Source organism: Lotus japonicus, chromosome 4 (assembly GCF_012489685.1).
Source record: "Lotus japonicus ecotype B-129 chromosome 4, LjGifu_v1.2".
In the NCBI taxonomy this organism is placed as follows: Eukaryota; Viridiplantae; Streptophyta; class Magnoliopsida; order Fabales; family Fabaceae; genus Lotus; species Lotus japonicus.
Genome location: NC_080044.1, coordinates 81,145,187 through 81,161,481, shown reverse-complemented (window position 1 = coordinate 81,161,481; position 16,295 = coordinate 81,145,187). Strand labels below are relative to the sequence as shown.

The following is a 16,295-nucleotide window of genomic DNA, read 5'->3' as shown; positions in this document are numbered from 1 at the left end:
GTTCATCGGTTCATTGGATTTTAATTTTTCAAACCGTGAACCGAACCAATCTTCATTGGTTTTTATCGGTTTGGATCGGTTTTGAACCAAATAACAAAAAAAACCAATCCAATTGCTTTGGTTCGGTTCGGTTCGTCGGTTTCATCGGATCGATCCGAACCGATGAACACCCCTAAATCCCATCATACTCGTTCCAGATCTGCAAATAAACCTCTTGCAGTCTCTTCCTTTATCGCTCCACCATCCTTTTTTCTTCCTTCTCGTTTGAGATCTGCAAATAAGTCAGCCACTTGTGCAACGATCTGGGCTTAAACGGTGGTCATGCTAAAGTAAAATCGCGTGATTTGAAGGTTGAAGGTGCTGCTTCAACAGTTCCTGTAACAGATCTGCAATTTTTTCGTCTGGGTGAACATTAGGGGTGAACAACATACAAAAATTTGGTTGGTGAGAGGTTGATGATTATGCCCCAATCTTTTCGTCTTCTCTCCTGCAACCAACCAAGCCAAGAAAGTTGTGATAGTGTCAGAAATAAATGTGATGATGATGATGGACCTCGATTGAGGAATCAACAAGGGACTTGTTAGAAGTCCCACATTGGCTAGAGATAGAGCATAGATAGCCTTTATAAGGGTAGTGCAAACCTCAACTCTTGAGCTAGCTTTTGTGGTTGAGTATAGGCCTCCCAATTTCTAATATGGTATCAGAGCTTATCCTAGATCCAGTTGTTGTTTGTTGTGGAGACTTCCCATTATTGGGCCACCCGTTGTTGTTGATCCCACGTTCCAGGCTGTTCAGTCCTGGACGTGAGGGGGTGTGTTAGAAGTCCCACGTTGTTGTTTGTTGTGGAGACTTCCCATTATTGGGCCACCCGTTGTTGTTGATCCCACGTTCCAGGCTGTTTAGTCCTGGACGTGAGGGGGTGTGTTAGAAGTCCCACATTGGCTAGAGATAGAGCATAGATAGCCTTTATAAGGGTAGTGCAAACCTCAACTCTTGAGCTAGCTTTTGTGGTTGAGTATAGGCCTCCCAATTTCTAATATGGTATCAGAGCCTATCCTAGATCCATTTGTTGTGGAGACCACCCATATTTGGGCCACCCGTTGTTGATCCCACGTTCCAGTCTGTTCAATCCTGGACGTGAGGGGGTGTGTTAGAAGTCCCACATTGGCTAGAGATAAGGCCAATCAAGTGTTTATAAAGGTTGTGCAAACCTCAACTCTTGAGCTAGCTTTTGTGATTGAGTATAGACCCCCTAATTTCTAATAGGACTAGGGGCTTATAACTTGTAAAATTAACTGATTGGTTTTGTTATTTTTTTCCCTGTTGATAACTAGGTTTTTATAAATGTTACAATGACTTTATAATTTACACGTCTGTGTTCGATACATGTTACAATGAGCAACTATTGTCTGAAATCTGCAATTTGGTGATTTGGCCTTTGGGTTTCTAGGTTTTGGTTTTACGTTTCTGCGTTTTTGCTTTGCCTTTATGAATTTTGGCATTTGTAATCTGAAATTTGTATTCCTCATGGTTGTGGTCCCTGAGTTAGGTGATACAGGTTTTTTTTGTTACAAGGGGTAAAACAGGTACTTACTAATTTATTTAATATTTTGATTTTTTTAAACCAGTCATAATAACCTGTTATAGCAGGTATTTACAGGTCTTGCATGGCGCACAACCCATGGTGCACTTGCACCCTAACACCCACCTATAATATAGTATGGTTCAAAAATAAACTAAGTAGAAGTGAGAGTGTGAATTAATTATAGAGGTTGAAATGTAAAAATACATTTTAGGTTAAATGTATTTATTTCGAATGATTATTGACTTCATGGAAAGTTTTAATGACGAAAAAACATATTGAAAAGACTTGCTTGTTATATTGAGACTAATCGTGAGATTATCGAAGTGATACATAAAGCATCCACATGGTACAAATTTAATAAAAAGTTACTTGTTATATAGCTAGGGGCTAACTTTATTAACTCACGTGAGTGGATATGGATGAATGCTGTTTGGAATCGTACTCAATGATGTACCTCTAGCTTTGAACACATAATGACAAAAGAAATTGTCAACTAGGGTTGTAAAGACCAATAACTAGGAACATAATAATAATTTAATAATAATAAAATAGTGCTAAGACGGTAAGAAGGCCAAGCATTGGGAGCCGATGAAGGTGGAGAGAAAGTGCAACGCAAAGTATCTGATTCGTGGGTAACGAATGCAATCAAATGTTGAGTTGATTTGATGTTTAGACTTAAAATAACCACTATGATTAATTCTCTTTGGGTACACCTCTATCTCTATGATTAATTCACACTCTTACTTCATTTATATTTTTATTTTATATTAATTTCTTTCTTCTCTTTTAATTATATAATTCAGCAAATCTCTTATCATTTCCCACTATCTTCTTTCTACTTCATTCACGCATATTGAAAAACAATTAATGAATTGCTATTACCTCGAATAAACTTTCATTTACACATGTTTTATTTAACATTAAAGTCAAATGTCAATGCCACCATAATTTCATATATTTCGACATATTTACAGAGAAATTAAAATTTGGTATCAAAGTCCAGCAATAACTTGTGGTTTAGTTTTAACTAAGTTTCATACACTTTGATATCAAAACACATATTTATCAATATTTAACTTTGATATCAAACTCCAGCAATAACTTGTGGTTTAGTTTTAACTTTTAACTAAGTTCCAACCCTCTTTAGGTATGCTTGTTTATCCATGGACAGCTATGAAATTGAATATTATATTTTTCTTAAATGAAGTATAAATTCATTCAAATTACACATAAAAACATGTATTTATTATATCACACTTCCAAATACATGATAAAAGCACCAACAAGAGTAGATTGACTGAGTCAGTAATGGACAAAAAAGCTCCAACACCAACTCTCCCCACCTTGGACTGGACTTTCTACATTCAATTCAATTCACAGACACGAGGCAATGTTCTCTTCCATCCTAATTAATATTTTTAATAATTCATGACTATTCTAATTCCAATTCAAATAAATCCTAAAAAACATTTTATTCAGTTTTAACCTTGTGTGCCTGCCGTACCAGAACAGAAGTGGGTGTGGGTAGGTATTTCTGTGGATGAACAGTGCAGTCTGAACAAACGGGTGAAGATCCCAATGAATTCTTTGGATTTCTGGATCAAGCTCCAAACTTGAACACAACCCAGGTTAGCAAGCATCCTATGCTTTCATTCCCCTCTCTTCTCCTTCTCCCTCTTCTACACTTCATCCTCCAATTCCAATTCCAAAACCCTAGTTTTTCTGTGTTCTGGACTCATAACTGGTTGCTGATTCATGCTTTTTCTTCACTGCAGCTGTTTTCAGATACCCTTTTGCCTCAATTAAGTTAAAAACTATTCCTTTCAGCTCGCAATTGTTTTCGTGCAAAGATAAGAATCTTCGTGATTAGAGGGTAGGGTGGGAAAATTGGGAAAAGGGTAGGAGGATATGGAGGGTTTTGGTGAGGATCAATTCTATGACACGCGTGAGGAACTGTGTTCTGTGTCTGATTTGGGTTCAGATTGTTCAGGGTCAGCTGATGAATCTAGTTCTGGTAATGGATATGTTACCAGGTACCAGGTTTGGACAAACAACCTTGAAAGCGTTCACCAGCGACGCCTCAATTTCCTGAGATGGATGGGTTTTGAATCTGATGTGAATTCAATGAAAGGGGAAGAGTTGGCAGATCCGTGTTATGGAGTTGACCGAGTCACAGCCACCAGTGGGGCTGTGCTGAGAACTTCAGACCAGATTGTTTTGTCAGCTGAGGATTCGAGCTCGTTGGGAAACCGCGGTGATGCGGCTAATTTGGATTGTATGATAAAGAATTTGGATGATGGAACACAGTATGTTGTGGATAAACTGGGTCAAGATGGGACGCTTAGTACCCTGCGTGTTCTCGGGTCGAATCAATTGATCAGCTTGGAAGATTTTCAGAGAGATATTGGACCGTCGCAAATGGTTCGCAGACACTTGCAGAGAGATGCTGAAAACACAAAACACTTGGGTGTTGCACAAAAGAAAATGAAGAAGGGATGGCTGAGGAAACTAGATGCTATGGCTTGTATGTTCCATCATCAAGGGCTTGATGAACCTTACTGCAAAGACTTTGATTCAGTTGATAGAACTGGGATGCAAAGAGTTCGAGCTCATCCATATAAGAAGCAATTTAAGGAGCTTTCCTCTCTTTACACTGAACAGGAGTTCAAAGCTCATAAGGGTGTTATTTTAACAATGAAGTTCAGTCTTGATGGAAAATATCTGGCTAGTGGTGGTGAAGATGGCATTGTGCGGGTGTGGAAGGTGGTTGAGAATGAAAGATCGAATGAATTGGACATTCTGGACAATGATCGGTCAAATGTATATTTCAAAATGAATAGTTTTTCATGTGTAGCTCCCCTTCATGTAGATAAAGAGAAACTAGATAAAACAGAGAAGTTGAAGAGATCATCTGATTTAACTTGTGTGGTTATCCCGCCAAAGACCTTCCGCATATCGGCGAAACCTTTGCATGAATTCCACGGACATCGTGGTGACATTTTAGACCTTTCATGGTCCAAAAGAGGGGTTAGTTTCCTAAAGAAGCAAGCTATTTTTATTTGTCTTTACTATCTCGATTCTTGCACTATATGTAAATCTGCTTATCATGTAGTTTTCTATAAAATGGAACTTACTGTTGTTTACATTCTTTTGTTTGCAGCTTCTACTTTCATCCTGTGTTGATAAAACAGTGCGTTTATGGCAAGTAGGAATCGATAAATGTCTTAGAATTTTCTCCCACAATAATTATGGTGAGCCTCTATTGTCTTAAGTTGGATATCTATGTCAAATGAGTTGGATAACATTGGTTGTTGTGTAATTCTATTGCTCTAACTTTTTTTTTTCCTATGTAGTGTTGTTTTGCTAAATATTAACACTTCTTTTTGTCTTGGATGCAGTGACATGTGTAAATTTCAATCCTGTCAATGATAATTTTTTCATCAGTGGTTCAATTGATGGAAAAGTGCGCATCTGGGAAGTTGTTCGGTGTCGGGTTGTTGATTACATTGATACCAGAGAGATAGTCACAGCTGTGTGCTTCCAACCTGATGGAAAGGTCTGTTTCATTGCGCATTTAACTGTAAATCATTTGGCGGATATCATTTTGTTCCTAAAATTTGTTTGCTCATTCTTCCAGGGCACAATTGTGGGTACAATGCGAGGCAATTGCCGTTTCTATGATCTTCGAGGTATGCATATATTTGGCTTTGTAGATGTTTGGAATTGTATTACAATTTGAAGCCTTTGAGAAATGAGAACCATATAACAATCAAAGTGCTATTATTTCAAAATTTAGAAGTGTAATTTGGGCATATATACAAGAGATAGCGGGGTTTCCCCGTTATCTGAGAGCATTATATGCTTATCTTTAAATTCTAAAGGTTTTTCATTGTGATCAGTATTCAGTAACTACTTGAAAAGAAAACCTTAAATAGCTTTGTGGAAGTATTTATAATTAAATAATTAATTGTTTCCTTGATGTGCACCTACTATTTTCTTTAAGGAGGATTTCTTACCCACCTTTCCATCTATAATACTTTTCTCTTAGTCTTACTAGTTTCGTCTTTTATGTGACTGCTTGCGGAGTTACGTTGGCTGGAACGCCTAGGAAGTAATTGTGCATATGGTCAAACAATGTATTACTATTGATTGTGATGTTTTCTTATCCTTATAATGAAGAATAATGTCTGATTTGAAATTATCAGTCTTAAATATGATGGTCAGTAGTAGTGTCTTACAATCATCTCTGTTCTTTTACCTTCCCTTGTTTAGATAATCATATGCAATTGGATGCTCAATTGGGTTTACAAGGAAAAAAGAAGACATCAGGAAAAAGGATCACTGGCTTTCAGGTTGGGTTATTTCTGCCTCTGTTTTTCGGGTTTGTAATTTTCCTTTCTCTGCCGCCCTATATAAAATTGCAAATAATGATTATTGATTTTATATGATTACTTTTTCAGTTTTCACCAAGTGATCCAAGCAAATTATTGGTTGCTTCTGCTGACTCACATGTCTGTATACTTTCTGGAGTTGATGTCATCTACAAATTCAAAGGTGGGTTCTTCATACATGCTTTCCTTATCTGAAAAACCTTCTAAAGTGCATGTGCATTCCATCTAAAGCCTTAGTCCATGATTGGAAATCCTTCTACAATTGATTTTGAAGCCAAAATCAATTCTAGGGAGAAGCTTTGTGAGTAGCTTCTTGGCGCCAGAATTGATTATGAAGAAAGAGAAGTTAATTAAAAAATGATTCTTCTCTTTGTATTTGTGATTTGATTATTTTTGGTACAATTATGTCCATTTAGGTAAGAACTATATTTATACCTCTTTCCTCTTTCTGTGCCTTCAGGCCTAAGAAGTGCTGGTCAGATGCAAGCTTCCTTCACCTCTGATGGGAAACATATTGTCTCAGTTAGTGAGGGTTCAAATGTTAGTATCTGGAACTACACTGGCCATGACAGGAACAATTCCAAAACAAAGAAGGTTTGGTCTTCTGAGAGTTTTGCATCCCACAATGCAGCAATTGCTATACCTTGGTGTGGCATTGAGTCAATGCCAGGAACAATCTTGTCCCCATCTCTGAAAGAGGATATGAATCACAAGTTATCTCTGTCTTCTCCTGACTGCTTCTTCTTGGGTCGCGGATTTCTGTCGGAGTTAGTCCCGAAGGTTTCTCCAACCTGGCCTGAAGAGGCACTTGTGGATTCACATCAAACGGTTGCTTCTCCTAAAATGTGTAAATCAGAGTACAAGTTCTTGAGAAGTGCTTGCAAGGGAATGTCTAATTCTCACCTTTGGGGCCAAGTAATTGTAACAGCAGGAAAGGATGGACACATAAGAGTGTACCAGAATTACGGGTTACCTGTTCGTGTTTGAAACCCTGGTCCGGTTCAGTCTGTATTTGGATTTCTGTTGAACTCAACGCTACAAAATCCTACTTCTCATTTGTGCGTTGGGATATGTGAAATCACATCTGCACTGGTGCAAACGGAGAGACAAACAGAGTCTGCATCGTTTGTAAGTGTAATAATATATAGCAGCTAGGGCAACTGAGGATTGCCCTCACAATCACATAATATTCTTTATACAAAGTCAATATCAATTATATAATTCTTTCCATTTTTAAGGACTGTCAGTTTAGGGAATGTAAGTTTCAGTTTTGCTGATGGTCCTGGTCGAAATGTAATTCATCATGATCATGTGTATAGTATATAGAAGATTTTGTTCAATTTTAATTTATACAGTAATTTTTTGTTCAGATCCTAATTTCCCATGTCACACTTGGTGATAAGGAGAGAAATATTAGGCGTATAAAGTAGACAAATTTTAGACGACACTAAATGTGTGGTTAGAAAAGTTTGACTTTAAGTTATGGATGACAAATCACATTGTTTAAAGCAATTCATTCTACTTTGTCTGAGTTTTATGTAGGAAAGATCTCTGTGACTTTTTGTGCATATATCATGCCTCTAATCTAGAAGTTTATGCTCTCTTTTTTATCCTATCTTTGATGCCGACTAGGAAACTATGGTGGTTGTCTTTGTTTGTGACAATGATTATCAGAATTAAGACAATCAGTTATATGTCACAGTGGAGGATGGTATAGCATTAATATCTGCAGGGCCTACCAAATGCCAATATTTGGTGTTTAGAAGGTAGACATTTTTTGGGAGTTAACACTTAACATGACATCGACAGAAGCATTCGTTTAATAATGGCTTAAATATAATGAGCTCGTTTGGATACTGTTTGGATATTACTAGAAAGTATGAAAATGAAAAATAACACATTTCAAAACACTTTTTGTTTGAAGTAGAAAGTTACTACTACTCCAACAAAAGTGTCTTAGAATCTGTTATTTTTTTATTATTTTTATACTTGAGAACTAATACCTAATACCCCTACCTCGCTCTGGAGTCTTTCTCCCCTTTGAGGGGTTCTTTCCCATCTAGGGAGGTCTCTTCTTCTTTAGGATAGGTTTTTCTCCTTACAATATGTGAGCTCTCTACCACATTAAGTGATTTTGCTGCATAAGTGGGGTTTTCCCATGTTTTTTTTTCTCTCTTGATAGAAGTGCATTAGTTTGAAAATGACATACCCCTCAATAATATCATCATTTTGGCGTTCTCCGAAAAAGTATATGCATTTTTTTTGTGAAAATAATAAGTATATGTAATATAAACAATGATTGGTTTTAATATGTTTTTTACTTTTTTTTAATATGTTTTTTACTTAACACGATGTATTTTTGAAATAGTCATATTTCAACCTCTAATGAGATCAATACATAATACTTGTAAAAAAAAAATTAAATACTAACTTTTTTTAGGTATTGATCCCATCAGTGAGCGCAATGCAGATGCGTTGGCAAAGTATGCAACGAGAGCCCGGTGTGGATGGCAAGTTTGGCTGTTACCTCCTGCGATCGCGGTACCTCTGTTGTGTCAGAATGCGCTTAGTTAGTGTTGCTTTGTAATTTTCCGTTGTAACAAAAAAAAATACTAATACGACTACTTAAGAAAAGGGGTTTAGGTAAATAAAAAAAGGAACAACGATGACTAATATTTTTTAAATAATACATTTAAAAAAATATTAAAGCATTTCATAATTAATGACAAATAAATAAATAAAAGGATTGAAACTAGGCAATCCAAATGTGAAGGACAATAAGGCTAGGAGGTTCGATCAAAATGGGCTGAGTTGCTTGGTAGACCTTATAATGAATTCTTGCCCCGAAAAGAATTTTTGACCAAAAAGAATAAGAATTTGAATTTAGAGATTGCCGATAATTAATTAAAAAATAATACGTAGTTCTTTCTCGAATTATAAGTTGGAAAATAAAAGATTAAGACCAGGATTTGCTTTTAGGTAAGCTGAAAATACATAAAGGAACAACAACAAATAATATGGAATAAAAAAGGCTTGACAACGACTTTGTTTTGTTGGGCTATCATTTTATAATGTGGACAGGTATGAGATCTTCTTGGATTTGAAGATGTTCCACTTGATATTGATAAAGTGGACAATTTTTTTTTACATATAATAGGATCTTAGCTAAATTTCACATTCTATAATTTTTTTAATAAGTGAGTCCATTCATTTTATTATCTGTCAAATTTCCCCTTCAGAAATTTGATTTTCCTTGTCCAATGTCATTCATGAAATTCAACTCTAAACCTCGGGAAACTACTGAACATATTGGTTCAATTCACTAATATTTGTTAATTTTAATTATATAATCTATAATCCTTAAATTAATTTCTTGTATTTTAGTTTCTATTGAAGTTGCTTGATCAAAATAATATTTAGACTAATTAAAAATACAAGTGTTTACGTCTAGTCAAAGAAGAAAAATAAGTACTAGTCTATTTATTCAATTAATGTAGTGTTTGTTACTTTAAGTTAGATGTTTGAGTCCTTAATTTAGCATCTATTGGTAATACTAAATCAAAACAATATTTATACTTAAAATACAAGTGCAGTTACCGTCTTTTGGAAACTTATCTTTTTAGTAAACATGGCTAAAGAACAAAAACTACTTTCTAAGAGCTAAAACACCATGATAGTCCTTATGAAGGATATCATTCAAAACCTTTATCAGCAGAAGAGAAGCATATATATTCCGTAAAAGTATAAGAGGATCTAGCACCCAACATAGCTAAGAAATAAAAATGCATGGCATCCTAATTCACCTTGAAAGTTGATGAGTTTGCTAGGATATGATACTAGTTCTGCATTGTAATATCAAATAATTATCCATCAAATAATTAAACTATCTAACAATTTTGTTTGCTTCTCACAAAAAAATATAAAATAATAACGACTTTCTTTCTAATCTACGGTTATTAAAAGGCTTCTTTATAATACCATCAAATTGATCATTAATTTGTTGGATTAAATATATGATTAGATGATCATGAGGATTAATCAAATAAATCAACAACAAAAAATTATTACTTAAAGACTTCAATTTTTAAGTGATCAGTATTTTAATCAATACTTTTATAGATTATAGGGTGATCTTCATATTTTTTAATAGCTTCACAAATCACTCATCAAAGGATTTGATTTCTTTTTGACAAAAAATATAGTGCAAAAATAATTTCAGTAAAAGCACGGTCTATGCTCCACCGGGGCGCATGTTAGTAGGACCCTCGCAAGATCACCATGAGAAAGATACTCTTCCAATACCAACCACCACATGGGGAAGCCCGACCCCATGTTCAGATGTTCAAGTTCTTATTGTCAACTTAATTTTATGTTTGTACTATAAGTATCCCAGATGTATACAAGTACAACTACACCCCAGAAACAGATTAATAAAGAAAAAAACGAATGTACACAATTAGAGCTTTCCAGGGACTTTAGCTTCTAATTAATGTGTTAATACATACATACAACGTAACCCCAGGCCCATAATCATTGTATTATCATTCATAACAATCCAATCTATTTGACATATAAAGCAATTATATTAATCTTAGTAACAATAAAATATAACACCACCAACAAGTCCACAATGTTTTAATCAAAATGAAGCCGACCAAATTACTCAAATGACTGAAATGAGTGTTGAGAGATGAAGAATGACAAGGATGTAGTGACTCTTGGCGGATGGATCAATGGTTCTTCGTGCTCTGAGTTGACTTTTCAGTCATCTGGGTGTATGGTGGTAGCACATGCATTAATATTTCGACTCTCAAGTCAGAACATTGATGTGTTTATGAGTGTCTGGTACGATCTTGAGTTATGTGCCTTGCTTTGGTTCTTGAATTAATGTCATGCACTTAATGTGATGTGGTGATTAAGAGAAAACTTCTAGATAAGGATCAAGACATTGGAAAGTCATCGATTTTTATGGTATAGGTGTCATAATGTCGCTGGCTCTTAAAAGCACAATTGGGTGAAAGGCCTTATCGAATCGATTGATCATGGGACGATATAATCATAACCTATCGAAGTCTGAGTTGTGGTGAAACTAAAGAGTTATGATATATACACATATCTCCACTCTTTTTCCACATTCATTTTCTATTATTTATCGTTTTTCTATCAATCAAATCATTTATCATATCTTTAATTTCTCTCTTTTTTTTTCCTATTTCTCTCTTTCTCCACCTCTCCACACCTAAAAAATGAGGTGTGAAGAAATAATTATTCGAAACTAAATCCAACTTTCGGAATAATAATAAAAATTGTTATACATGACACCATGTAGATAAGTATACTAGTGGTAGACACCATTTCAATTCACTGCTACTAACCCTATGTAAGACTATGCGTAACACTCACTATGTTTGGATATCATCTCCTTTGAGTTTGGATGATTAATTGTTTAACATGACTTTAAGATATAAATTAAAAGGTTGAAAGTTTAAAGTTCGTTTACATTAGATTTAACTATATCGTCCTAAAGAATAGCTTAAGTAGTAGTAAAAATTTAAAGACATATGAGTTAGAGTTTAAAAGATTCGGAAATCAATCATTGAAATGTGTAATTTATCTTTCTGATATATCCAAATTGAGATTATCTCAAATCTAGCTTTTTAGTTAATGTATTAAGATCCAAGAGAGAACAAAACGATAATTATGTGAGATCTTCTCTCCGTTTCCATCTAGAGTTCTAGACCTAGCTAGCTACCTATTCAGTAAAGCTCTAAATATATATTCTTTTTACACACTGTCCCATCCCAAGAAACTAACTTTAAAAGTGAAGGTGCTGGAGCAGGTCAAAGGCAGCTTTTGGACCCTTTGAAATGATGAGTTCGGAAACGGCCCATAACTTTGCTGCTTCGGTCGAGTTGGATCCCAATTTTGAAGTGGAGGTTTCATTGCAGTCACCAAAGTACTTGCCAGAAACATTCAATAGCCTTGGGTTTGTTGCCACATAACATGTCGTTGCAGCTGCCTACACAAGCTCAGCCACAACAAAAATTAGAGAAATAGTAATTGATAAAAAATATACTCTGAAAATACAACATAATTAAAAACCCTTATGTTTTGAATTTAATTAGAATTTATTACCTGGGGAATCGTCTTTAAGAGCTTTGAAGCCAAAAAGAACACTATATCTGCAATTTTAATTTAGAAAATTGAAGGGAGAAGTAAGTCCAAAATCATGAAATTAACGCTATACTATACTAGTATCAACAAAGGAAATAACTCATCGAAAAAAAATCCAAAGGAAACTTCTAACCTGTAAGTAAACCTTCACGCTCTCTGGTAAGCCTGGTTCTTACGATCCCCGGATGAACGCAATTCACAGTCACGTTGGCCTCCATTTCCTGCACAAAATTTTAATTAATTAATTTATTTATTCACTCAATATTTAATAATATCTCATGTTTGGAAAATTAAAATATATGTGAAGCAACAGAACAGCGTTAAACGAATCCAAGCATAGTTAGGGAAACATCAAACATGTGTATATATGCTGTTGCTGCTGATAACTGATTACTGACTAAGGAAAACAAACAAATTTCACTTTTTACAATACGGATAAGATTATAGATATGGATACTTATTGTTGTTTTCAAATTAAATATTAGTCAAAATTAAGAGAAATGAATGAATGGATGAAGCAGTGTTCTTTTGACCTGCAGTCTGCGTGCAAGCACCTTAGTGTGGAACACGTTAGCGAGCTTCGAAAGAGCATAAGCACGTGTGGCGTCGTAATGCCTGGGAGACACACACGGGACAACAAATTTCAATCCAAACAGGTCCAGTATTTACCAAACACGTCACATTATAATGTTTTTTTTTCATTTATTTCAAATAAAAAATTGAAAATGATTCTCACAAGTCACTACCAAAATCACATTCATAGCATGTGGTAAGTGCGTGATTTGAAGTTAGAGGAAATCCTGGTGATTTAACATATCTCATTATATTATTGTGTTAGGATTTTTGTTAAATTCAACGTAGACTCTAATTAATGTGTAATGTGTGACAAATTGCAGCTTCTCATTTAGTATATTAAGAGATGTGAAATCAAGTAAGTCTTAATTCTAATGTCAAACCAAACATGTGCATATAGACCGGTAGTAGTGTTTATTGTGGATAGAACTACTAGGATTTTGACAAGTTATTTTCAACATTATGAATTCATATTAAGTTGAACGGAAATCCAATTGGGACAAAAGAGTTAGTTATGATTTGTCACCTTGCCTTGCGGCTTATGAGAGCCAGATAGCGGAACATATCACCGGTGAACCACCCGTGTATGCTGGAAGAAACATTCACTATCCGTCCTTGCACTCCTGTCTCCTTCGCCGTTTCAACCATCGTGTTCAGCAACAACTTTGTTAACAGAAAATGACCTGAACAAATTCAATTAATTTTTCTACAATATATAGATAATGATAAAAAAGAGTACTCCTTCAAATAGTTAACGATTATGATCTTAATTAGCTAGGTTAATCCTTACCTAGATAGTTAGTGGCGAAGGTCATTTCAACTCCATCCTCCGTGATCGCGTGCTCGTGTGCAAACTTTCCAGCGTTGTTTCTAATCACAATAATTAACATTAATCAACTGGTATTCAAATTCATGCATTTTGTGTGTGTGTTTTCACAGATTGAAATGAAATGAACTTGCATGTGAGTTAGTTGAAATTACATGAGGAGATTGAGAGGGAAACCGAATGAGTGGAAGCGCGCAACGAAGTTTCTAACCGAATTCAGAGAACTCAGATCAAGCGCCATCACGATGATTTCTGACTCAGGGTACTCCGACACGATGCGAGCGCGTGCATCCTCCGCAGCTTTCATGCTCCTCGCCGGAAGCACCAACCTCGCCCCGCGCTTCGCCAACAGGCGCGCCGTTTCAGCTCCGATTCCCGACGTAGCACCTGATAATAATATATATTAATAATTAAAATATACAGTAATAATATTTCAAGGAAAAAAACGGTTCTGGATATAGCTTTTAGTTACCGGTGATGATGGCGGTGATGGAGCGGAGATCGGAGCAGTTTCCAGTGACTTGTTCGGCGGTGGTTTTGGACCCGAAGCCGCTGGGGCCTACCGAACCGATGAGGTATCTAACTGTTTCAAGCATTGTTAAATGTTGAGGGATTTGGGTGGAGAGTGAGTGAATGTTGTTGGTGTTGTTGTCTGTCTTGACTCTTGAGTGTAATGAATGAATGGTTTTGGGGTTGGTAGAGGGATCTTGATCTTTAACTCACTCGTTTGACTCTTCGAATTTGTAAAAGGTGGTTATCTTTTTTCACTGTCAGGTTTTGCAGATGCTGTTACGGCTCTGCGGTATTAATTCTTCACGCAGGGTGCGTGCTGAAGAAAGGAACAAAAACATTAAGAGGGAGAGGATAAAGAGGAAGGAAGGAGGGGTAGGGTTGAGCGTGATACTGGCACGGACAGATAATGGTTAAAGGCTACAGGGATATTGAAAAGGGAAGTAGCTAGCTAGCTCAGTACTGCATTTTTATATCAACAAAACAATGAATCAATGAGTGGTCCTTGCTGACTAGTGCTGTCACTTGTTGTGGAAGGTGGACTACTGCAGAAAGGAAGAATCAAAATATCAAATATTACACACCAACAACAAGAGAGATCACTGAGAACAATTTTATTTTTTTGGCAAAATAGTATAATTTGTTGTTCACGCATATATACTAGATGATGGGCCATTGTCCCACTTTCATCCCTAAATGTGGGTGTGTTCCATTCTCGCCTGTTAAATCTTGTGTTGGTTGATGATCGGTAAGTATTTATATAAACAAGTTTTAAAGTTATGATTAGTGTTAGTAACACTCATTTACCACTCTATTTTTAACATTTTTTAATAGATTAAAATTCATGTATATCCCACTAAATTATGAGATGAATTTATGTAATTTAATGATCATATATGATATATGGATTTTAATCATTTAAAAAGAAAGTGTTAAAAAAATGTCAAATTAAATGTCAATAGCATTTCTTATATAATATTCTTATCATAATCTTTATACTGATCAGGGTATGCTTTATTTGTTTACTTTTAGTATTATTAATTGTTGATTAATTGTTGATTATAGGCTTATTAGCACTTTTGGTCCCCCAGGTTTCAAAAATGTGCAAACGGAGTCCCTAAAGTTTAAATATAGCATTTTACTACCCCGACGTTAGTCTCCGTTAGCAGTTTTGGTCCCTCACCACACTTCCGTTAAAATTTTAACGTTTTTGGTTGATGTGGATTTTTTTTAAATGATGTGGAACCTGAATAGGAGAGATGAGCTTAGAAGTGGCTATTAGTAAATTCCACATATACAATTACAAATTAAAACAAGATAAAATAAAATCATTTAATTAAAAATAAACACTATAAAGAACTCTTAAATCCCTAATTAACTCTTAAATCCCTCATTCATGTAACAGAGGAAGAAGAGTTGCAGAAAAACGGAACAGGGGAAAGAAGAAGAAGGGACGCGGTGGAGGGTGCGGCGGCGGAGCTCCAGGGGTGTTGATGGCGTTTCCGGCGGAGCTTCTGATACCGTTCACTACGACCCAACCGATCTGTATTCATGGGTTCAAACTTCAAACTATGCTCACCGAGCTCAATCCTGCTTCAACCATCACCTCCAACTTGCTCGATCCATCTTCTCTCTTGGAAAATCCCCAAATCAACGGCCCTTTATACCCTTCTTCAGTACTTCTCTAGATTGGGGTTTTTTAGGTTGGAGTTTCGGTTTTCTTTGGATTGGGGGTTTTTAGGTTGGAGTTCCGATTTTCTCTGGATTTGGGGTTTTGGGGTTCAACGGTTTATGGGTTGATTTTTTGGGTTTGGGTTTCTAGGTTTGGGGCAGGTCGATTTATGGGTTGAATGGTTTTTCTGGATCGGAAGAAGAAGAAAAAAAAAAGCAGAAGAATCTGGAGGTGCTTGCATAGAAGAATAGAGAGGAATAAGAAGAAGATGGGGATTTGTGGGCTTGGGGGTTTGATTTCTGGGTTTCTCACTAGATTAGGAGGAAAGGTTTTCTGGGTTCAAGAAGATTCTGTAGATGGGGATATGAAGATGAAGTGGAAGAGATGAATCCTTTTTGCTCTTAGAATCAATCTAAGATTCCGATGCTTCTCTTCTTGTATCATTGATGAGCAACGCATATTACAATCTTGTTTAAAGGGAAGAACATTGTTGGCCACTATATCAATCTGTCGTTAGTCTCACCCTGCATTGTGGGAGAAACAATTGGCATGGACAAGAAGATC

The 16,295-nt window shown here is 35.9% G+C and overlaps 2 protein-coding genes across 2 annotated transcripts; one reads left to right on the top strand and one right to left on the bottom strand.

Moving 5' to 3' along the window:
* Nucleotides 1-3,011: 3,011 nt before the first annotated feature.
* LOC130711463 (uncharacterized) lies at nt 3,012-7,345 on the top strand. Its single transcript, XM_057561090.1, has 8 exons — nt 3,012-3,213; nt 3,361-4,612; nt 4,746-4,836; nt 4,984-5,141; nt 5,223-5,274; nt 5,858-5,937; nt 6,046-6,139; nt 6,437-7,345. Exons 2-8 carry the CDS (start codon nt 3,494-3,496, stop codon nt 6,961-6,963), a joined length of 2,121 nt encoding a protein of 706 aa, XP_057417073.1. The 5' UTR covers nt 3,012-3,213; nt 3,361-3,493; the 3' UTR covers nt 6,964-7,345.
* A 4,197-nt stretch (nt 7,346-11,542) lies between these two features.
* Nucleotides 11,543-14,761, bottom strand: LOC130715713 (short-chain dehydrogenase TIC 32 A, chloroplastic). Its single transcript, XM_057565832.1, has 8 exons — nt 14,022-14,761; nt 13,705-13,936; nt 13,514-13,593; nt 13,250-13,406; nt 12,684-12,765; nt 12,284-12,371; nt 12,112-12,158; nt 11,543-11,995 (listed from the first exon to the last, which is right to left on the bottom strand). Exons 1-8 carry the CDS (start codon nt 14,143-14,145, stop codon nt 11,792-11,794), a joined length of 1,014 nt encoding a protein of 337 aa, XP_057421815.1. The 5' UTR covers nt 14,146-14,761; the 3' UTR covers nt 11,543-11,791.
* Between the last annotated feature and the right edge of the window lie 1,534 nt (nt 14,762-16,295).

Excerpts from the sequence above, each read along its gene's own strand:
- LOC130711463 (XM_057561090.1), top strand. The coding sequence starts at position 3,494 with ATGGAGGGTTTTGGTGAGGATCAATTCTATGACACGCGTGAGGAACTG. Across the intron at positions 4,837-4,983 it reads TTTCTCCCACAATAATTATG|TGACATGTGTAAATTTCAAT; the intron begins GTGAGCCTCTAT and ends TCTTGGATGCAG. Across the intron at positions 6,140-6,436 it reads TGTCATCTACAAATTCAAAG|GCCTAAGAAGTGCTGGTCAG; the intron begins GTGGGTTCTTCA and ends CTGTGCCTTCAG.
- LOC130715713 (XM_057565832.1), bottom strand. The coding sequence starts at position 14,145 with ATGCTTGAAACAGTTAGATACCTCATCGGTTCGGTAGGCCCCAGCGGC. Across the intron at positions 13,594-13,704 it reads TTCCCTCTCAATCTCCTCAT|AAACAACGCTGGAAAGTTTG; the intron begins GTAATTTCAACT and ends TATTGTGATTAG. Across the intron at positions 12,159-12,283 it reads GCGTGAAGGTTTACTTACAG|ATATAGTGTTCTTTTTGGCT; the intron begins GTTAGAAGTTTC and ends TTAAAATTGCAG.